At 41.4% G+C, this 23,999-nt stretch overlaps 1 protein-coding gene across 7 annotated transcripts in view; it reads left to right on the top strand.

Moving 5' to 3' along the window:
* agap1 (ArfGAP with GTPase domain, ankyrin repeat and PH domain 1) overlaps positions 1-23,999 on the top strand; it is a 185,051-nt gene that overhangs the window by 89,444 nt on the left and 71,608 nt on the right. For 4 of the 7 annotated variants that reach the window (XM_006800302.2, XM_035911847.2, XM_035911844.2 and 1 more), the window contains 7 exons: positions 3,303-3,317; positions 5,040-5,125; positions 5,290-5,431; positions 9,039-9,173; positions 20,153-20,280; positions 21,430-21,585; positions 23,062-23,154. In XM_006800302.2, the coding sequence (XP_006800365.2) occupies positions 3,303-3,317; positions 5,040-5,125; positions 5,290-5,431; positions 9,039-9,173; positions 20,153-20,280; positions 21,430-21,585; positions 23,062-23,154 (755 nt within the window). The remainder of the gene's footprint in view (positions 1-3,302; positions 3,318-5,039; positions 5,126-5,289; positions 5,432-9,038; positions 9,174-20,152; positions 20,281-21,429; positions 21,586-23,061; positions 23,155-23,999) is intronic. The other 3 variants (XM_006800304.2, XM_035911845.2, XM_035911846.2) reach the window with 2 other exon arrangements.

The following is a 23,999-nucleotide window of genomic DNA, read 5'->3' as shown; positions in this document are numbered from 1 at the left end:
GTTAACATATTTTTAAAGAAAGTTTTATTTTCTTTACTATTTCCTTGTTTTGGTTTTAGTTGCGTTAGTGCTCAATACCCTTCTTTTCGCTGTCCTTTCACATTAAAAGCTTTAAGTTGTCTGACCAGATGAAACTCCGTTACTTTAAAACCTCTGCAGAACGTTTTGAATTTTTCAGTCTAATTAAAAATGCTCTGAACTGCTGAGCAACGCACATAGCTGCAGCCAGAAGTCTTCAGACTGAAGAGAGTCAAAGAAGTACTTTGGCTACTTTTGAGGGTCTGCTGTGGAGCTGCAGCTAATTACCCCCTGCCAACCTCTTTGTGTATTTAAAGCCTTGAAAACCATCAAACATGGTTTATTTGGGAAGAAACCTTTGCTGCTTTTGTTATGTTGTTATGTGGGGACCCACCCCGAAATCAGCCCACAGACCAATTTTAGCTGCTGGTCCCTCTGCGGAGAGACTTCGAAGTGTGGGAGGCAGGAAGAGGAGGAGGTTTATTTTTTTTATTTAATACGCCTGCAGAGAGGTTGATCGAAGGTCAGCTGATAAGAGGGAACCCCAGGGACTACATTAAAGCAAAAAAAGAAAAAAACTACAAGCAGAGCAAAGACAGCTGGGAGAGAGTTGGTGGCGATGGGGAATCCCAGAGCAGATAACTTCACGCTAAAACATGAGAAAGTCTTCCACGGTGGTGACGTTCTCCTCAGTGTCGTGCTGCTAAATGCCCGGCGGCCTCCCGCCTTAATTACACCACAGCACTGCCAAAAGCAACACGACACAGCTTTTCGAGCAGGTCCACATACCACATTCAAACAACGGCTCCCCCTTATCTTTTATCGAATTACTTGGCACCACTGCCCGTCGAGGAAGCGGCGATTCAAGTCCAATTAAATTTAAAAAAAGGAGATAAAAAGCTTTTCTGAAATCGTTGCATAACCACAGAGAAATAAAAGCAGCCCAAGGGGGAAAGCTGTTTTGAAATTCCTCGGATCTAAAAATACGCCGGCTGCCTGGATTCCCATGGCGATTGATTGGGAGCGGAGTTGGTGGCTTGCGAGCGGCGAGGCAACCGCAGCGCCACGAAGCCACCGACCAGAACTATTCTGAGGCTGCAGGCTGGAGCCTCGCTGCTGCAGAGGGAAAAAAAGCTTCATCGCTGACTCAAAAACATGCAGGTTGCCCAGATTTACCTCTGTGGTGCGTTTAAGGACTGTCAGAAATGCCCAGGTTTATTTCTATTTCTAAAGACTCTGACACTTTGCAGAGAGTGAAATCCTGCAGAAGCAGCACTGATAGTTTGAGAAAAAGTCAGACTGAGACTGTTTGTACAGCAGCACATGGGATCCATTACAACAGGGAGAGAGAGGGGAGCTATGGTTGGGAAATCACCCACAGCCACCAAACTAATGCTGCTGACTGTGGTTTGAGGAGCTGCCGCTCTCACAAGCAGCCAAACATCATTCACAGATTCTATTGTTCTCGTGGTTTTAACGGAAAAAGAAACGCTGGGAGGCATCAACAAAGTCTCCAGTTCCACCTTTCCAGAACAGTCATTAAGTTTTATTTTATTACTCTATTATTGTTTTTGTCAGGTTTACACAGACGTGTGGAGAGGCAAGCTTTGGTTCAGTCTGCTATTTGTCAGAAAAGAAGGTGACACCCCAAAAGTTTATTATTATTTATTCTTCAGTGATCGTACCAGAAGGAGCAGGAGTACAGCTCTGAACATCCAGTCATGAAAGACAATCTGCAGCTCTCAGCATCAAGGTGTCATAGAAGACACACGTGTATTTAAAAACCTCAGATTTAATCCTGCCCATAAAAACTTTTCTCTTGCCATAAGGGGTCACCACAGTGGGTCGCTCTGCATGTTTAATTTGACAGATTGTTATGCTGGGCAACTTTCCTGGCGCAATCTCAAACGGGATTAGTGTCTCCGGCTGGAATCTAAGCAGTGACAGGTGAGTATGGTGGCCACCACACGAGGCAAAGATTAAATCACCTCCCCAAATTTTCAAATCTGAACCTAAAAAATTTACAAGAAGTCCTAAACATATTCCAAAATTGAATCCAAAACTTACTAAGTCCCGAATTAAGTTTAAGTCAAACCAAAACCCACTTCAGAATCATCCAAACAAAACCCCTAAAGAGTTAAAAATCAAAGTCTTGAAGTCCCGAGGTTAAACACCACAAAAGTAAGTCCAAAAACTAGATCACTAAATCAGAATCCCAAACTGAAAAATGTCCAAAATTAATTTTAAAATAATTTCAACCCACAGTCCAAAATCAAAGTCTTAAATCAAGTCCCAAATAACTCAAACAGCACAAAACTTAGTCCCCAGTAAGTCTAAAACAGTTCAAACACAGACCCAAATCAGAGGACTAAAGTCCAAAATCTTCCAAACCATGTCCCTGAATAGTCCATAATCAAAATGTAGAATGAAGTCGGTTTTTAAATGAGTCTAAAAGCAGCTTAAAGTCAAGCCAGAAAAAACTAAAAAAAAAACAAAAAACATAAATAAATAAAAATCTACTCCCCAAAACACCAAAACCACAACTCAGAAAGTCAAACTTTCTAAATACAGTTAAGTTCAAACAACTGAAAACTAAGTAAATTGTAAATCTGAAACAGTCCAAATGCAATTCAAAACATTTAGAAAAAAACATAAAGAAAAAACTCTGAAATGGTCCCAAAACATAGTTCATAATGAAAACAGTCTAAGGTTGATTTCCTGCTGCCATTAAGTATCTTTAGTGTAATGCTGGGGCGGGGCAGCATGTTAAAGCTTTGTACTCCGCTGGCTCTTCCACATCATTACTCATACAGAGAAAACACGTTCAGCATTTTACAGAATGGCAAAGAAATCCAAACGTCTTCATTCAGCTCCAAGTTTGCTGAAAGTGATTAATGTGACCTCAGCAATCTCTAATGACTCAGCGTCTTTGTATAAATCTGCTGTAACGAGGTGGTGACAGTGACTTAAATGACCCCAAACTCATGAAGGAAAGCGGTCCATCCTTCCTCTCACCTCTGTCCTCTGTCCTCCTCACCTCTGAGCTTTTCTCGTGTTTACGTGTTTGTTTATTCACTGCTTTGATCTCCAGCTGACTGCAAATGAAACTGTGTACTGTTCTTTACTGCTCTTTCTACTTCTTCTTCTCCCTCGTGTCCTCTCTTTGAACCTCTCTCAAACACCTTCCTCGCTGTCTCCTGATTGGACTGTGCATGCATTAACTGTGGCTGTTGTTTTGCTTTTTGTTTCCTCTTTCTTCCTTCGGGGCTGCTCTTGTACAATAGCTGACGTGGATGCAGGTAACTATCCTTCCTCCCTCCTTCACCTGTCCATCCCTCTATCCTTCGATTCATCGCCTCATTGGTTCAGACAGCAGCACGTTGAGATCAGCTCGGGTTCAGCACCGCGTCTCAGCTCCACGTCATCAAACAACCGCCAAACATCACGCTGCACGTCTCCAGAGATTTGACTGCTTCATCTTTCATTTTTGTTTTTTGTTTTTTTACATGTTTGTACAAATAATTTCATCAAGTCAGATTTGAAACATCTGGATTATTTAATGCTTCCAGCTGCTGAACCTGAAGCTGAACTCGATTGGCTGCTGCGACTGAATGTGTAGCTCCGCCCCCTCATTATTTTTCATTATTTTTTCTCGTCTCCATCCTCATCGTGTTCACCTGCTTCACTGATTTTCTTCCATCTTGATCAAAAAAGGTGAACGATCTTAGATTAATTTCAGATCACTAGTGAACCATTTTTCATGTTTAGTATTAAATCAGTGTTCACTTTCCTTTTTCTGCCTGTTTAAACTCCAAAGGATAAACTTATGACTTTTTATTTGTCTTTAAAGAATCAATAAGTGATTCTATTAACCGATTAAAGAGAAAATCGTAACACTGGAGACTTTTCTTTAATTGCATGTGTGGATCAGTCAGCTGTGTTTATGATCCTGTTTCGTACGTTTGTTTCTATAATGGTGCAGAAGTAAGATGACTAGATGGCTGTATTGATCAGTGAAGACATTAGTTACATGTTAAAGGTATTAATCAGTTTATCAAGCTGGACTCATCGCAGAATGACCACAGACACACACACACTGTAAATAAAAGATGGACATCCACTGTCATAAGTTGTGTTGATGCACTCCTCAGAAGCTTTGAGGGCTTTTATTGTGAAAGGCAGTGGCTGCAGGAAGCCCCTCTCACATAAAACCAGCTCCTCTTGACACAAATATTTAACGTCAGGGTAAGGAAAGGGCAAGTGATGGAAACATGTCCACTTCCTGTGCTCGCCGCTCTCTAAACATCTAGTGTGTCATTACTGCAGCTGCGCTAGCTCGGCCACGCCATCCCAAGATCAGCTGATCCAGCTGAGAGAGAGAGTCCGAAATAACACCGGCGACTTCCTGTAAATGCTGAGGAAGAGACGCTCGTTCCCACAGTGACTTGCCACACTGCTGTTTATATTTGTGTCAGAGTGGAGTTTCTTAAAGCAGCAGCAAGCCCGGAGATGAACGGTCAGAGCACAACAAAATGCACGAGTTCATGGTAGAAAGAGGCAGAAGCTGTCGGATCATCAGTGCTCCTGATGAGATGTTCCAGGTCCTCAGTCATCTGCAGGCACCTGTTACAGCAGAACATCAGGTGGGAGCAGGAAGCTCCTCCTTCTGCCCCCCCTGGACTTCTGACCCTGTTTGAAGCTGGTTTTTAGAGCAGTGTAAGGCACTGAGAGGCTTCCGTATTGCTTAAATGTGGTCACAGCCACAGACTGTACATAAAAGATGGCTTACCCCGTTTTGTGTTGTTTTGTTTTTTTTAACCCTTAGTGTTTTTCGCTCTCAGCTGCTGGTTATCTCCCTCATTCCCCCATATGTATTAGTTTACTTTCCTGTCCAATCACCTCCCTCCTGTGTAGCGTTCATCATCTCACACTCGATCAGCTGATCGGCTCCACCTCCCCGTAGATCAGACCACCTCCCACCGCTGGCATCGCTGTTAGTAACCTGTGTGTCTTTTCTGCAGGCGGGCGCTTTAAGAAGGAGATTGTAGTGGATGGTCAGAGTCACCTGCTGCTCATCAGAGATGAAGGAGGCCCCCCGGAGGCACAGGTGGGTACTGCACCTCCTTCAGACTAGACTGTGAGAACACTGTGAGCCCAGAGAGCCCGGCATTTTTGTTAGGCTGATATTTGTGAGAAATAATAAATTTATGCTTTAAATAAAGTTTGGATTTACAACCCTGTTTGTGTGTGTATGCGTGTGTGTGTGTGCAGTTTGCGTTATGGGTGGACGCAGTCATATTTGTCTTCAGTCTGGAGGACGAGATCAGCTTTCAGACTGTTTATCACTACTTCAGCCGCCTCGCCAACTACAGGAACACCGCTGACCTGCCACTGGTGCTTGTCGGCACACAAGGTACTACACACACGCACACACGCACACACACACACCTCTGTATAAACACCCAATCTTTGTATTGTTTAAAACTCTACTTGATGGGGTTTATTTTTAGTCCCTAGCAGGAAGCTCTCTCTTTCTCTCTGGACAGTCCACTTTTCTAGAGCTTTGCTACCACCTAGTGGTGCACAATCCTAATTGCAGCTGTAAACTTGACTTCATTGCCTCTGATTAGCATTTTGTGGCTGCTGTTAATTTTAAGTTTATTCCTCCTTTTCTTTATTTGCATTTTATGCACTCATAGAAGTATTAGAAAAAATGTCTGCCCTGCAAACTGCCGTTATTCTACATAGATCCAGATATAGGAACCATAAAACTAAGAAGACACAGCAGGAAAACATCAGTAGATTTGTAGAGTGTTTAGGCTGAACGCTGGCCGATCCGCGCGTCAAAGGACATGAATAATTCTTTGTCGTTACAGTTTTGTCTTTATTATCAGTCTGAACTGAAAGTTATTCCTCTGTTTGGACATTTTAAAGCAGCATTTTCATTTGTTTTACTCTTAATGGATCAGTTAATCCAATAAAGTAATGATCTGATTAATAAACAGTTGCGTCAAAGCTCACCATGGTAACTGATGCTGCTCCTGACCTGGTGATTTTATGTTTGGGTTTAAAATCATCTGGAAGCAGCACATTTTTTATTTACAGCATGATTTTAATAAACTTGATAAAGGTTATCTGCTGGAAGAATGTGTTTTAACTAGAGATGGCACGATACCGATTCCAATATCATAAATTTGGATATCTGCCGATACCGATATGAATCCGATATAGCGCATTTTGTAATCAATAAAACTGTTTTTTTTTAAATAGATATCTTGCTGCATTTTGTATAAGTTCATACTCAAGTTTTAAAAAAACAAGAGACTGAAGCTATTCTGTTATACCTGTATGCAAAAAATACACTCCGCCCAAAACATTTTATAGTTCAGCAACACTGATCAATCTAATAAATTTAAACCTACACCATCCTCCCTTTTCTGGTATTTTATAGAGTACTTACCTACCTAACTAATAGGGTTGCCAACTCCTAGCAAAAATATTAGGGAACCTAATACCTAAAACCCTCCGCCCTTAATCGATATAATCACCTTTAATTTAATGCAAGTGTAAAACAAATTCACAGAAATCAATTATTTTTCTACAATAATTAAATAGATTCAACATCTTCAACAGAATTGCAGACTGCACAGATGGTACCTTTCCAAAGGAAAAAGTACTATAGCTTACTAGGGTATATTAGACTTATTAGTTACTATATGCAATAATGGATTTCTATACATTTAATCAGATGACCACTTTTGTTGTAAGATTCAGATAATTATTTATTCAGTTCAGTTTATTCAGACAAGTTTTTAAATGACATAACAAAGAAAAGTATTTCTTTGTGCCCCCCTTTCCCTGTTAATGTCCAACCTGGCCCCCGACAAAACTTTGCTAGACCCGCCCCTGCACAGTTACCAGCTGTCAGCTACTTAGAAAAGGATCCTGGTGTTATTTGTCTCTCAGAAACAGTTCATAACTTCCCTTCAACTCATTCATGTCACCTAAAAGGTAAACCTGTTTCTCCATCACCTGTTCAGCTCTGATGATTCAGTAAGGACATCTCCTGGTTTCATCTTCATGTTTCCCTCTCAACAAATATCCAAACGGATATCATGACCAGCAGCCTTTACAGCCGTGGCTCCAGCAAACATCAGCTGATACTAGAAAGTAATATTAAATAAATTCTAACAACAGCTGATCAAGCTTAAACGTGCTGCTGTTGTTTATCCGCTGGTCTCCTCTTTCTAGCTCAAAGTGGGCGATAAACAAACAAGAAAGACGGGACAGCTGATCATTGATCAGTTTCATGTTTGAAGTAATAACAGGAGAGGGAGGGGGAGTGAATGAGAGAAGTAGATGCAACTGCGCAGCAAAGACAGAATAAATCCAGCTTTGTGTCTATTTTTTAATTCTAGCTGAAGTCCGGGACAAATCGCTTCCTTTTCACCTCAATATGGAACTCCGATGGCCAGCTGTGGCTCAATATATCAGTTGTTAACTTAACGTGGAAATACTATGCAAACATTCAGGGATGAACTTACACACTTGTTTTACTTCTCTGGGATAGTTTTCGCCGAGATGAAATGCCCGGTTAGGAAGCATGTAGCGAGGCTCCAAATGTTCCAACAGACCACCGACAGGTCTCGCAGACAACAGTCGCTCTGTCACGTGACACATAGTGCTCCGATGCGCTGAGCTGGGTTACGCCAATTAGCGCATTTTGTGAGGTGATTTTGTGATACTTCGGATCGGATTACATTTTTTATTTCTCTCCGATATCCGATCCAGTAATTTAGGTCAGTATCGGACCGATACGTAATATCGGATCGGTCCATCTCTAGTTTTAACATGTCTGATTGGTGTAGGTGGCACTCATAGGGATGATTTTCTGAGGAAGAGAGCCTGAAGCAGATAACAAAGAAAGATGAAAACCACCATCATGATACCTGTTATCTCCTGCTGGGGTTTTAGGTTTTGTTGAGTCAGCCAAAAAAACAATGAAAGCCTAGCTATGTTGACGAGTCCTGCTGTGCTGTTACTGAGCTGAAATCTTGTATGTATTAATGTATTTACAGTCTCACTGAGTTTGTCCCAGTAAGCTGCAGGTGGAGAGAAACACCAGAGAGCACAAATATTCTCCACAAACGAGCAACAATAAAGACCCAGTGTTTGTGTAATCACTGAAATCCTCTCAGGACGCCGCTTCCACATTCTGATATTCATTTCCAGCTGCAGTTAAAGTTACCTGTATAACATCTGCCTGCCTCTGTCATCCTTTTTTCCTGGTGTTCACCTGAAAAAAACAACATGAACCCATGTTGAGTTTAACAGCCAGCACATCTAAGAGTTGGTTCTACATTCTTTAGCAGATAGGTTAAATAAAACAGATAATAGGAGCAATTACTTTGACACATGTGGTCCCTCAAACATTAAAACAGGAGGAAACGTCTTTAAACACAGGACAGGTTCTTCATGTCACCTCCAGTGACATCGGAGTCATTTTAAAGTAATTATAAGTATGCCTCAGTGTTGTTCATGGAGGCGTTCATTCCTTAAAGTGAAATACACTCGTATAAATAATTACAAATATTATTAATAGATGTTATTTGGCAGATTTTTGCATGAGCCGGTCCTCTCTAGAGCTGTTGTTATTACCTATTTTGTTGCACTTGGAAGTAGCTTAATACAAACGTACTTATTACTCTCATAACCAGCAGATGGCGCCAGAGTACTGCTGAAGTTTTCCTCGTTAAAGTCTGGGCTCTTGTTTCTTTTCACCTTCATGAGCCACAGCGCTGATGTGGAGGCGTTCCTTCTGAATCTAAAGGCCAGAAATCTAATAAAATACATGACTGAGTCAGTCTTACAGCTTTTATTATATTTATGACACCTTATATACCTACATTAGGGTAAACGCCTGAATAAAAATAGATTGGTGCCTTTTAGTTTCTTTCTTTTACTGTAAAATGTGGATTTAAAGTTAGACTCAAGCTCTTTCTTTGTCATTTCCCTCTCAGACGCCATCAGCTCGACCAACCCGAGGGTGATCGACGATACCCGGGCCAGGAAGCTCTCCAACGACCTCAAACGATGCACCTACTATGAAACCTGCGCCACCTACGGCCTCAACGTGGAGCGAGTCTTCCAGGACGGTAAGCAGCCATCTGTCAGGGAAAAGTGTCCAACACGACCGGGAAACCAGAGTCCAGTCCTCTGGGAAGGTGACATTCCTCCCCGGCACACTCCCTCCTCCTCCTTCGACGTCCCGGCCGGAGCCATTCGAACGCTCTTAATCACACATCAATTAAGACTTAAATGGACCCGCTCAGCTATTTAGCTCAAACCGAACAGCAATTAAGTTTTATCATAGCGGGGGGAGGAAGGTGGGGGGCTACAAAAAGAGACGATTCCCCAACGGGATTAATAAAAGAATCAGACATTACAGCGGGAGGAAGGACAAAGAGGAGGAGCAAGAGAGTGTCCGGAGCCATCAAGGTCCTGACTGACCCAGACACTGCATGCACATCTGCATTAAATGAGTGAATAAATATGTGATCTGATCTGTGTCTAAGTCACAGTGGCACAAAGACAGAGTGTTTATGTAGGTAACTGACAAACATTTTAACAACCTTTACTGAACAAGAGCAACCTGTGATTTCTGACGGTGGATTTCCTCTGTTCAAAGTCATTCTGTGGTGTAGTTATTGGGAAGAAGCCACAAAAAGTGACGTATCTTTAGTTAAGTCCCAATTAGAAGCCTCAAACCATGATGTGACCTCAATGTAACTGATCTTTAGCTTTGTGAAGTATATCCCCTGATGTTTGGCGTCTTCCTTGGTTTGAAGCCCCCAGTTTACAATGTTGCCTCGGCCATTCTTCATGTATTGGTTCATAGGTTCATTGTGTCTGAAGGCCCAAACTTATGATGCCACCTCTGCCATCTTAAGTCGTTTGGTGCTAGATGTTTGGTTGAGTATTAGACTTTCTGGGCCCAAACTGTGATGCGAGTCCTGACCGTGATTTTCTTTGTGTTTGTGATTTTGTCTGAGGCAATTTCTTGGTGATTCATTGGATCTGAAAGCCCAAATTTGTGATGCTCCTTCATCCACATTTAATTTTTGTGTTCATGAATTCTTCCTGAGTTGTTTTTTGCTGGATGTTTGATATGGTTTGGGACTTCCTTGGACTGAAGCCTCATAATGTGACCTCTGCCGTGCTTCACGTCTGGGTTCATGAGTTCACCTCAAGCCACCTGGCACGAGACTTCCTCGCTGTGGAGGTCCAGACTTAGGATTATCTCATTACTGAGTTTCAGTTCTGGGTTTGTGAAGTTGTCTTACATCATTTGATAATGGACGTTCCAGGCAGGAGCCAAGAGGGCTGTTTTTGAAAAACCACCTGCTCCTGTGGTTTCAGCTTTTTGTCCTGCCTCCTGCACGCGCTCCACATGTAACACATTCATTTATATTTCCAGTGTGAGGATGCATCGAGACAGGATTTCTGGAAACCACCAGTTCATGTGTGAAAGTGTCTAAAGACAACATAATTTATTTCTGCTGCACCAACAAAGATTTACCAAACTGTGAACTTGGCCCTACAACATGAGTATGTGTACCCAGTTATGTTTCACCGCTGCTTGTGTTACGTCCCAGCAGCAGCAGTAGTAGAGTGGACCTTTACCAAATAACAGAAATCTTAGGCCTGCCTAAGACTGAGAAGTCTTTGGTTGATTGGTCTGAATCACCCAGATGATCGTTTGTTCGGCTTTCTGACATCACCAATGAGTGACGAAGGCCTTTAGCTGCTACTCTTTTACCCATCCTGCTTTGTGCTGTGTGACTGCAGTGCTGAACCTCTTTCAGACATTCAACAGGAGCATTTTCAAATGTTTGATCGCTCTGAATGCAACAGTTTTAGGACAGAAAGACACAAATCTGTGAAGCCAAATCATCAACAGGAGCAAACAAAAAAGCGGCAGAAAGGTTTCAGGAGAAAAGTTTTTTTCTCTCTCTCTTATTGCAAATGGTAAACCCTGCGGCTCATTTTTCACACTCTGAGAGCACATTAATAAGAAGAGAGGCAGCAGAGACGTTAATGAAGCGGCGGGCGGGCGACCGGTCGGCAGGCGCGGGGTTAACGGCTGTAATTAGAGAGAGAAATGGATGACACGGACTCAGCGGTTAATTAGCAGCGACTCTGACGGCCTCTGGCTTCTTTCGCGTCCACCTGAGTTTCACTTTGAGCTGATCTGATCAGATTCTGCCGCTCAGGCTCGGTTTACAGGGTTACAGGTTTGCTCTCTGACTGATGACGACAAAAAAATCTGTCGTCCGCTTTACGATTGTTTAATGATTCACAGCTTAACCAAAGCCTGAAGCAGACATTTAACAATCAAAGTCACAGAAATAAAAATATGTCAAGGTGAGGTAGAGAGACTGCATGTTAGTGCAGAAAACTTCATGTACTGAGATGGAGCCGAGATGTTAAACACTTCATTTTCAAACTCCTGATTCTGGATTTCAGAGACGTTCTCTTCAGTGTTGACCCGCCTACAGGTGACCAACCATGCTGTGATATGAGGCTGAATTCAGAGCTAACCTGATGATGGTTTAAAGTGGAATGAGCGTGATGAAATAAGGCGTTTGATTGCTTTGTTTTGATCCTGGATGTGAATTTTAACAATAAAAGCCCTGCTAATGATTTAAGGGCATTTCATATGTAAATTTTAGCTTGTAGTCATCACATCAGGTGACACGATCACCTCTTAACCTGTTTGTTTCATATCTCCCGCAGATTTTAGGCTCATATATAAACTTTTCTGTAAGGAAACAGAAGTTAAGCTGAAAAAGAGGCAGGTGATCCCCTCTGTGCAGCATCGCCTCATTTCAGGGGAACTAAGAGTATTTCTTACATCTCTTAATTTTATGCTTTTGCATTTATTTTTAATAAATAAACTCAAAACAGACAAAAATGTTGGAAAGGATATAAGAAAGTATCATCAGTTTCTTCTTCAAATCAGATTGAAATAGTTTAACGCTCAGTGCAGTTCATCTATGGGGACTACTTTCTGTGGCGGATGAAGTCCCTGTAAAGTGCAGCGTGTGTGTGTGTCTGTGTGTGATGAGAGAGCATGTCCAGAGAAGGAACAGACACAAGTCTTCATCCATCATCTGTGGGCAGTCATTGCTGAGTGTGTCCTGCAGGGGGCAGTGCAGCAGCAGCAGAGGCTTGCTGTGTCGAGCACAGGAAACTGTCGAATCCTCAGAGGAGCGAAACACTGCAGACTTTTTAATTGTAAGAGAAGAAGAGCTGCAGTGTGTGTGTGTGTGTGTGGTTGGCCCAGGAGGAAGCTTTCCACACTAAACGCTGCCTTATTATCCTCTTAATTATTCCACTCTGTGTGTGTGTGTGTGCGTGTGTGTGAGACACTGTCTCCTTGTATTCTTCTCGTCATTATCCCAAATTAATCAGTTTTCTAATCACCCAGCAGAACGATGCAGCAGCCTGCAGCTCTGAGTGCGTGCGTGTGTTTGTGTTAGTGGGTATTTATATTTTTACTGTGTGTGTGTGTTTGTGGGTTTAAATTTGAGTCCGCTTTAACTGCAGTGTGTCGGTCAGATGTGTGACAGATGGCTCAAGTGGGGTTGTCAGCTAAGAAGGTTGGTGGTTTGATTCCTGGCTGTTGAGCAAGATGCTGAACCCTGAGTAGCCCCGATGTGTGTCAGTGTGTGGATGTTATGTTAAACGTGTTTTTGGGAAGAAAAAGCCGCTCATATAAATGTGTGTGTGTGTGTGTGTGTGTGTGAATGACGCTTGTAGTAAGAGTAGATAAGCACAACATAAGTATAATTTACCATTTAGAGACAGAGAAGAAGACACACAAGCGTGAAACAGCAATGGGGACTTTATCATTACTATTATTTCTAATATTATTATTATTATTATCATTATCATTGTTGTTATCATGGGTTTATATGGGGTAGGGGCACCTTTTGGCTTGTCTTTGGACACACCCCTGTCTATACGTTATGGTGTGTATGTAAATGTTTATCTTATTGTGTGACCTACAATCGTGCTGCCGTCAAGCTGATTCCTAGTATCACCTGTTGGTTCACCTGTTTACAAAATAAAAGCCTGCACACAAACAGGAAGTTGGTGAACAAATGATGTCTGAGACCTACTTGTATTAAATTTGTATAGTTTTTTTTTTTTATTTGTTGCCTTGCTTTAATGTGGTTGTTAACTTAAACCAGTTGAGACGTCATCTTATCACCAGGAAGTTTCATTTATACAAAAATAATACTTCAAAATTATTTACACATTATTTAAAAATTAATCACACAGGAAAAATACTTTACATTATATATTATATTAAAAACCTTAAATGAAAAAAACCCTACATAGCAGATTTTCTTAAATGCTGAAGGTTTTGAATGGAGTTTGGTGGGAGATGTTTGTGCTCTACATACACACTTTTCTTCACCGTATTCTTACTTTTGTGAAATATCTGTTATTGATTGATTGATTTAAAACTGCAGTGTAATAGCTGTTATTGGAGGCTGATCGATGCATTTATTTATTGATCGATTCTGCCAACTTTCTTCTTGTTCTCTGATTTAAATGACATTTTGCACACATGTCGATGGAGGGTGAGGTCACACTTTATGATGGAGCTGATGTTTCTGAGCGTATCGATTGCGCTTTAGTGACCTTCGCTGCGCTTCCAGTCGCCATCAATCGCAGCCGGTTGGCCCAGTGGTGGAGTTGGGGGCGGGGCTTTAATTACCCAATGCTCATATTCGGCTCCATAGTCAGCTGGGGCGTCATGGTGACAGGCAGAAGCTTGCAGTGCAGAAATGCTGATTGGCACTGATTTGACTTGATTTGTGTGTGTGTGCGTGTGTGCGTGTGTGCGTGTGTGCGTGTGTGCGTGTGTGTGTGTGTGTGTGTTAAATGTAATAGAGGCTTTGATGAGTCGCAGCGGCGGCACTGAGATGAGGAAGTTGCATGAATGACCACAACACTTAGCATTAAACATAATTGGCCCGCTTGTTGTAATGACGTTTTTTGAGCTAGGCAGGGGTGAGGAAGAGGAGGAGGAAGGTTTCATTCTGTATTTTATGCCGTTAAACCATCATTTTACTTTATTTCAACCCACCGAAGCTTTGATGAACCTGAAATTTTAACACATTAGAATATCATCGTGTATGATTATATATGGATACATGTAAGTGTGTAATTAGTTAATGATCCAACAGATCCAATAATAATCACATGTGAACTGTAGCTGGTTCATTTTGGGCATTTTTGCTGAAAAAAGTTATTTTTAACAGTTTGACAGCTTTTATATTTTTATAAAAAAAATAAATTCTAACAATTTTGTAGCAAAAGTTTCACATTCATTTGAGACATTTAGGTTCCCAGATGTGGTTTTATTAAAAAAATTGGACCAAAGTGTCTAAATAATGTCAGGAAGTAGCTAAAATGTTTCTCATAAATGCTGCAAACCTATGTTTTTATGTTTAAAGCGGTTATTTTGTTCTACTAAAATTGATTTACCCTCATTAAAAACCAAACAGTATTCACGTCTGAGAGAGAACCTGTCAGTTTTTGACATTTCAGCTTCTCTAGTTCAGATGTTTCACCTCCTGAGTTTGGTTATATTGAAACATTGGACCAGTCAGTACTAGAAAAACCTGCCAAAAGATTGAAAACCTTTGTGTTTAAACTGCATGTCGTCTTTTAACCAGAATTACTTAACTTTCATAAAATGCAGAATTACATTCACACCTTTGCTGGAACCTGTTTATGTTTCTGCATTTTAGCTCTAAAAATTACACAAAACCATTTGGACATTAATCATATAAGAAACCATTTTAAACTCCAAGTTTTTTCTAGTATGATGAAACTATTCCTAAATATAATAAGATTTTGTAAATGATGCTGTTAATAAAAAAAAAATAAAATTGGTTACAATTTTTAGCATTTTTTTATTTAAAATTTTATTTTTATTTAAAATCTGAGTTGAAATGATGTTGAATCAACTGTGCTGTGATCTGTAGTCGTCTTTGTTTTCTGCTGGGCTTCAGTGTGTGTGTGTATATGCGTGTGTGTGTGTGTGTGTGTGTGTTTAACATGTTTAACGTGTAATTTGCTGTAATGGGAAGTGAAGCCTGGTCCAGTCAGAGAGGGGAGGGGCAAGGGGGGGGGTGACCTCTGTGTGAGGGATCGAGGGGGGAGGAGCACAAGGGTGACAGCCCTGCACTCCCTCGTCCATCAGCGCACTAATTTAATTAGCCTAATTATACCGACGTGAACCCCAACACACACACACGCGGGTCCTCCTCCTCTTCTTCTTCTTCTTCTTTTTGCTCCATGTCAGAGTGCAGACTGAGGATGGTTCGTTAGCGCTCACTAACGAGCTTTAATGACCACACACGCTCTGTCAAACAGTCACTCAGAAACATTCCTGCGATATAAAAATCACATCCAGTGTGTAAATATTCACACACTGATACCACAAACACACTAATCTGCAAAGAGCCGACTGCACAGTTTTTATTTTTGGGTTATACTAGAGTAGCTTATCTTACACTGGACCTTTATGCAGCTCCTCAGTTCATCCTGTCATCCAAACAACAGCAGACGTGCTGCACATCAGATTTGAAAATTCAGGGTTTATAAAAGTAGAGAGTAAACCAGAAATTACATTTACACGTGTGTCCACGGTGCCTTTGAAAGAAATGGATTTAAACCTTTGCAAAAACAGCATTAAAAAAGTCTCCCACCCGAGCTCAAGTCATCTGGATTTGAACATTAATGGTTTCTTCCTTTGGCTGTTCTTAAATAGTCAAAGTACTCCTGAATAAAGCTTTACTTCTAACAAACACATAAACATGAACAGATAATTTTGTCATTTGACAAACATTAAACCAAAGTCAATTTCCTGTTTTGATACTTTAGGAAAACTGATCTGGACGCATACTAGAATTTCCTGGCTTTTTCCTCCAACCGTGATCCAGCGTTCCAACAAGTTTCGTGACATTTTGCTCAGTATTTTTAATTTTTTTTAATGTAACCTTGAAGCACCACACGTTCAGATAGCACACCTGCAGCAGCTGCGGTGTTTGACTTTAACATGTAAAGAGTGAAACGCTGAAGTCAGCTCCACCCCCCTCCCCTTCATCTTTATGTGTGAGCTGGCGGTGCAGCCCCGTCATAAATCTGATCAAAGGGGAGACGTTTCCATTAGAAGAAATGGCAGCTTCTCAGAGCAGAACTGAGATTGATGGATAAAGTTAAATTGCATTAACCGTGCAGTTTAAATATTTAGCGCAGCCTTATCATAACTGTTCTTAACACTTAAAGTAATATACAGCCTGCCAGGTGCAGGACGGACACGCTGACATGCATGTGAGAGGCTCAGTCCTCTGTGACTTTCTCACTCTGAGATTCAAACTTTGTTCTGATCAGGGCCAAAAGTCTAACTGGAGCTACATTAACTGACCACTGGCCAATATCAGTACATCGTTACCAGCAAAAACTCCAAAAAATGGTGTTAGTAAAAGCTGGAGATGTTTAGTTTTTGGACTGTTGCTCAAACAAACCAAGAAATTTAAAGATGTTAAATGATCCGACACTTGTATGATCTATTTATTTTACCCTTGTCAAAAAAAACCTGCTGGGATGGATTTATTAATTAGATGAACATGAATATTGGACAATCTTTAGCCGCCATGAGCCTATCAAAAGTGCAACCACATCCAGGAACGTGTCCCCGTATACCAATAATAAGTGAAATAAGTAGTAGGAAATAAGTAGGAAATAAGTGAAATAAGTGTTTTGCCATTATAAATATTATGTAGCAAGGAAGTGCAAATGTTTAAATTTGTTAGAACGGATGCTAAAAAAGTGTTTATCCTTCCTTTATGTCAGCACAAACTCCATTGGAGAACAGAGCTAGTATTCGTCCACTGATTTTGCAGTGTTAGTTAGCATGTTGATGTTGTTTTCATTGTGCAGCTGATGCGAAACCAGAAGAAAACAAAAATGTGTTGGTGAAGAAGAAGAGTCATTCACATAAAGACAACAGTGAAAATCTCTGGTGATATGAGATGATTTGAGAACTTCAAAATCATTTCACACGTTCCAGAAACTGATCAAAATCAGATAAACTGAAGCTGAGCTAGACCAGGGCTGTCAAGCTCATTTTTACAAAGGGATACACTCCATCCATCCAGGAGTCTAAAAGTCTATCCTCACTGTCCTGGATGATGTTGCATATCCCAAAAAGGCCTCAGTAAACGAACAGTCGTTTATCCATTAAACAATTTATTCAAACAATAATCTACTGCCAACATAATCTTTCATTTTCTTTTTCTTAAAGGCATGAAAATGAAAATCAGATTACTGTGGGTATTTTCAATACAATAGTAAAGATAAAAGGATCTTGACCTTTTGTAGTCTACATGCAACATACAGATGAGGCCTCTAGTATGACATGAATTGACTTAAAATCTAAAAATGGCAACTCTGCAATTTTTTAAAACCTAAATTGATCATTAGGCTGGATTAAATCTGCCACATGGCTGGATTTGGCCCCCAGGCGTTGAGTATGACAGATGTGATGTAGACTGTACTTTGTTGTAATTCCAGTCTGCACCACAAGATAACAACCGATACGATATGTAACCTTTATTTAATCATGCAAGATACACACACTGGTAAATGGGTACCCCCTGGTGGTTAAAGTTTGTTAAATTTTGCAGAGGACAATTACAAAAGTGTTCTTATCAAGGAGAAACTGTTGGTGCAAATTCAGTAGAAAAATCCCACAATCAGTGTCAGACATAATGTGTCCAAGCTTCATCAAACAAGCTAATCACCGTCTCAGCATTAACGTTGATCCCGTGGACCTAAAAGCAGCGATTTTTGATCAGACTCGCTCCCTTTCATCGTCTGTTTTTGTTCTGAATGGCTCCATCGTGCCGCAGAGGCTTCTTTTAAACACCTCCGAGTTTCTTCTCTCTCTTTGCTGCCCTTGGCTCGGCCCCGTGTCACCTGGAGGTAAATGTTTACGACTGGGTCCTCATTAACGAAGCCGGGGCCTTTAACGAGCCCAATTAAAACAATGGCTTCATCTGCGAGAGCATGAAACAGGCCAGTGTTTATTGGAACAGAGATAATGGAGTCACTAAAGTCTTAACTCTCTCCTGTCTCCTGTCCAACACTCGGCTCCTCCAGCACATCATCAGACAGACACAACAGTTTGATCGCTCCGAGCTTTGGTGCTGACCTGCTGGGACCAGATTTTAGTGTAATTATTTACGGAGGCTGGTGAGACTGACTGACTGAGCCCATTCAACCAAAGGCCTTTACTGTTGTTTTCGGTTTGAAAGGACCAGGTTTTCCTCCAGGAGTTGTAAAAGACTGTTGTCAGAAAACAGAAGAAATTTCGAAAGATTTAATTAATACTAGAAAAACAAAAAGACGTGATACAAATAGATTATATTTATAGATATATCATAAATATCATATATCATAAATAGACGGGAAAATCTCTGAAATTTTGAAATATAATAATATAAGTACTACGCTATCCTATGTTTATTTCAACTTAATGTTTAACTTTTTCATTGATTTTGGGAGCTAATTATATATGTCAACATTAGATTGCTACTGTCAGCCTGCATATTAGAAAAACAGGAAATATACTGCTGAGGGCTAAACCAGTTGTAGCCACATACAGCCTCAGACACACAAGCCTAGAGACCAGTTAATAGCTCCATGGCAACCATCGGTGGCTAGAAAAAATTGTGCAGTCCCCAACTGGTTGGCAAGTAGTTCCTAGAGGTTGCTGGCATTGCAATTGCATCTACGGGTGATCAAACCAATTGCAATCAGGTTTTTTGTGCAGGACTCTCTTTGAAACTGATTTCACCCGGCAACAGCCAACAATCAATTGCCAACTTAGCAACTAGTTGTTCACATGGAAGCAGTTACCGGTCTCTAGGACTATATATAAGCTATACTTTGCCTGCCACCAGTTGGCCCCTTTCAGTAGGTGTTTGAACTTATATCACCTTCTATAAAAACCACCAGATTGCAACAAATAAAACAACCGTTTAAATTAAAATTTGCTAGCCTTCCATCAACTTACTTTTAGTGGTGTAAATTAAACTTCTGCTGATTCTTGAGGTAAAAACACTTCATTGGATTGAAGAGAGGTAAACTTTTGTCATAATGTAGCAGTACTTTGTCCCCTCAGGGTGGTGCTCAGGCCACCAGCTGATGTTGGTGAAGACGTTCAATATTATAAGTGAAAGAGTGCGGTTTAGTCTGACCACTGTGTGATTTGAAATCATAAATCTGACATTGAAGCCCTCCACCACTCTCAACAGTGCCGAGCAGTCATTATTCTCCCATTAGTATCCTAAAAGGTCCTCGTCAGTCAATGAGGAACCCTCCTCCCCCAGCCATTATGAGCAGCCAATCAGAGGAGAGGATGCTTGGATCTTCCCTGCCTCAACCTGACTTGAGTTGTACTGAGGATCATAAAAACATCAGTAGAAATGATGTTAAGAGACTCCGTGTGGTTATAATGTGGAAGAAGCCTAATTTAAAACAATGACAGAAGAATTAGGAATTCAAACAGTCACGTTTGTTTCAGAGGTATTCTGGGTTTTAATGGACGAAAGGTGATTTTCCCCCCTTTTTTTTCTAAATTAAAGTGAAGAAGAGGCAGAAAATGTAAATGGTGACTTTCAGTGCCTTGTTTGTGGCTCCTGGGTTAAACCCTTAGCTGCTTTTAGACTGTAAAACGGCTCCTCTGAGCTTTATATACACTTTAATAAAACCACCAAACTGAGAGAGGGGCTGGTTACAGCTCAATAAAACCAGACACAGACGCTTTTTTTTACATGATGCCGGACATGAACGCACTTCACCTCGAGGATGTGATGATGACAGCAGGCAGTAGGTGGTGCTGATTTTTAAAACCTAAAAGGGGGACACCATGTTCCTCTTTGAGCACTGATATGTATTCTTTTTGTAGTCACCTCACTGGTTGTTGGACCTCACTGAGTGTTTCGGTGTACTTTGGTCTGATTTGTGTGTGTTTTGTGTGTTGCAGTTGCCCAGAAGATTGTGGCCACCAGGAAGAAACAGCAGTTGTCCATCGGGCCTTGCAAGTCACTCCCCAACTCCCCGAGTCACTCGTCTGTCTGCGCCACACAAGTGTCAGCCGTCCACATCAGCCAGGTCAGAGGTCACACAGAGTCACATTTGCATTACATTGGTTTACAGTCATTACATAACACTGCTGGTTCATCAGTCAGCTAAAGAGGCACCATGTCACATGTTGTCAGCTAGTCTCTTTAATTGTAGTTGAACACCTTCACTTTGTGCCATTACACTAATTACATTATACAGAAGTTAGTATAATGGAGCTGATGAACAAGAAATCCTTCTTGTGATGGTTAATTTGTAACATTAGGTGTTGCCATACCAGCCCATAGAGTTTGAATGAATTAGCTGACCTGGTGAACTGTGTCTGAGCTGATGAAGGTCATGTGACGATATGAACAGCTGCTAAATGGGCTTTTTAGTGTGAGCCCCTCTTCTTATGCCCAACCTGTCGCAACAGATACCTGAGCCTGGTTCTGCTGGAGGTTTCTTCTTGTTAAAATGGAGTTTTTCCTTTCCACCGTCACTAAGTTTTTGCTCAAAGTGGGCCATCTTACTGTTGGGGTTTCCTCTGGCTTGAGACTGTTGTTGTGATTTGATTTAATGAAACTGAAATGAATTGATTTAACTAGATACTAAGGGCAATAAAATCTTGGTCTTGGCAGTAAATCACAGCCTATCTCTGCTGAAGCATGGTGAGATGAAGCTGAAAGCTCTGAAAAAAAAAATCCTCAGTGGACCTTTAGTCTAAATGATAAATTAAACCAATCAGATTTTTCTGAAATAAAGAGACATTTGTTCTCAGTGTTCATAGCTTTTAGCAAAGACGCCTATATCAAAAATCAAACACATTCCTGGAGAACATGAACAATAAACAAACTGCTCCAACATCTGCCTGAACCACACTGTGTGCAGCTCGAGCTTCAGGCCGTTAAACGCTTCGATCCTCATCCTTCAGTCCTGCATCGATTTCTCATTAAAAAGCCATCGCTCAGCTCCCGCGTCCCCCAAGAGAGTGGCGTTTATCTCTCCGCTGTCCTTACAGACGGCCCTCTGTGCTTTCTCAGCTCTGTCTGATTACTGTCAAGTACTCCAGGAAACTGCACCTTAGCCAAGACCCCCCATTTTCAAAAAACTCTCAGATTTCACCCTAAAACAATATGACTCTGCTTCCTTCTCTCTCCTTTGATCTTTTCCTGCTTTTCTGCTCCTCCGTCCTTTCAGACGAGTAATGGTGGCGGCAGTTTGAGCGACTACTCGTCATCTGTGCCGTCAACACCGAGCACCAGCCAGAAGGAGCTCCGTATCGACATCCCGCAGACCACCAACACGCCAACACCCGTCCGCAAGCAGTCTAAACGCCGCTCCAACCTCTTCACCGTGAGTCGCCATCAAACATGCAGCCCACAGAAGCCACGGAAAAAAAATATTGCACCAGACTTCCGGTTTTGTAGTTATGGACATCATTTCTAATGTATCACAAAGCTTTTGCGTGTAAATTTTTAAAAAGAGACTAAATATTAGGAATCTGTCCAGGTTCAAACGTTCCCACTCAATGTTCTCATTATAACACCTGATTTTAAACCCAAGAACAGTTTTGAAATACCTGATTTTTCACTATATGGGAGTCCCAGAAATAGTTTTAATAAATCACGATTGCAATTTGCTGCCCGTTTCAGTTTTGCAATGTTAACTGTAACAGCTAATTTAGCCTTAGTTTTAGTCATAGTCTTTTGTTAAAGCTAAATTATTTTAGTTTTATATAGCATAAGATTATCATAGACTGCATCCAAAGTTGTTTTATGACTTCTGCTATAAAGTATAAAGTATAATATCTTAAATCTCTTGTTCCTCCCAAGCATTTGATTGTTACATTTTCATGATAAACCCGTGAGGCTTGGAAGCACCTGTAGATCAACCAAACTGCTTTGTGTGGTGACTTGATGGCTTGATGCACAAATGGCTTTTCTTTTTCTTTGTCTGTGGTATTGAGAAAGAACTTTACATCCGCTTGACCTTATAAATGATCATGTTTACATGTTTAAAAACTCCGTAAAGTCGTGTAAAAAAGTCGCTCTTTCATTCTTTTTTTCTTTCCTACTGTAAAATCTTTCAGAGCTTCCAGTTTTAGCACATGAGATTCATCAGCTGTTGGAAAATAGCTGCTGTGAATATCTTCCACATTTTACTGAGCACGAACTGAAAGAGCAGTCACAGACTGAAAGTAAACTATCACTGTATGCTGATGATGTGATGCTGTTTATTACAAAATTTCAATCAGTTCAAACACAGTCCAGTTTTAGGGACTCCAGTTATCTGAGGTAAAGCTTTGCAGCTACAGCTGCACCTAATAAAAACACTTTAATTCAACTTAATACAATTTAAACAGGTAAGTTCACCCCCTAAGCTGTAAGATGGGGGAAATTAGTTGTAGAGATCAAAACTGTTTCTGTAGCTGTCCTTTACAGCCATCATATATTTTGGGTGTAAAGTTGGGCATTTTAATATGTGAGTCTATGGGGACTGACTGGCTTTTTGAGCCAGCTTCTAGTGGACATCGAGTAGCAGCTTTTGGTACTTTTATGTCTAAGCCCAAGTTGGCCTTTGTTGTTTGATGACATGTTAAATGAATGATCAGTCAACTGGAATCAGTATATTTTTAGTAACTGACTCATCAGTTAGTCCCTTCTCTTTGAACTCTTCCAGGATTTTTTAGAGTTTTCTTGACTAAAGATGATTTAATCACTCTACATATCAGACATGTCTGCAGTAGCTGTTGACTTTTACTAAACTGATATGTTGTGGTTTTTGCCTGATGTGTTGATACTAACTCTTCTTATCTGGTCTTCTCCACAGTCGAGGAAGGCGAACGAGGCGGACAAGGACAAGAAGGGCCTGGAGGCTCGAGCCGACAGCATCGGCAGTGGGCGAGCCATCCCCATCAAACAGGTGAGACTTCCTGTCTACTCTGCTCGCTCGCTCTGTGTGTTTGAAGCTTCGGCCTTGATTAACAGTGAAATCACACACTTGACATCAATTAGAGTGAGGGGCTCTCCTGGGTCCTCCAACCAGATCATTAGGAGAAGGAGAGGGACGGATTCGCTGTCACTCCTGTTTCTTCCTCCCCTCCCTCTGTTCATCCACTTCATCTCCCGCTTCTCTTCTCCCTTCAAAGCCGCTTCCTTTTCTCTTGACTTCTTCTCCTTCCTGAGCTGCTTGATCGCGCCGTTTTAAAGGAATGAAAGAAAGAGAGGAAAGAGTCGATCGTCTCCACTGTGAAACGTCCCTGCTGCGACGGCGAGGAGAGCACCTGAAGTGGCTCTTAATTTGTTGCAAACAAGCTCCCCTTGTGTGGAGCAGCAGAGAGTGAGGAGGGGGTCTCCTGACGAGCAAATCAGGCAATTAGTGAGCTGTAATCGTGGCCTCTCAAGTCGCTGCCGCGGCCTCGTTTGTACTCTCCTAATGAACAAATCGCATCTCTGATTAGGCGCCGCCTCGACAGGAGAGAGCGAGAGAGGGGCTGCTGTTTGTGTTCGGGGTCGGCGTTTAAGAAACGAGCCTGCTGTGATCGCACAGCGGCGTCGACAGTAATTGCAGCAGAACGTGTGAAAATCCCTCTTCAGCTCCCAGCGGCTTCAAATGCACCTTCGTCGTCTTATTCTTTTTCTTCTTCTGTGGTGGTAATGCAGTGGTGGATCTCAGCGGGCTGTTTGAGCACCAGAAAGACGTTACATTATGCTGTTAATCATCTGAAAATGGAGCTCAGCTGAAACGTGCCAGGTTTCATTTTTAAA

Source organism: Neolamprologus brichardi, chromosome 23 (genome assembly GCF_056152115.1).
Source record: "Neolamprologus brichardi isolate AB-2024 chromosome 23, ASM5615211v1, whole genome shotgun sequence".
Classification (NCBI taxonomy): domain Eukaryota; kingdom Metazoa; phylum Chordata; class Actinopteri; order Cichliformes; family Cichlidae; genus Neolamprologus; species Neolamprologus brichardi.
Note: the sequence above shows the minus strand (reverse complement) of the source record. Positions and strands in the feature narration are given on the sequence as shown.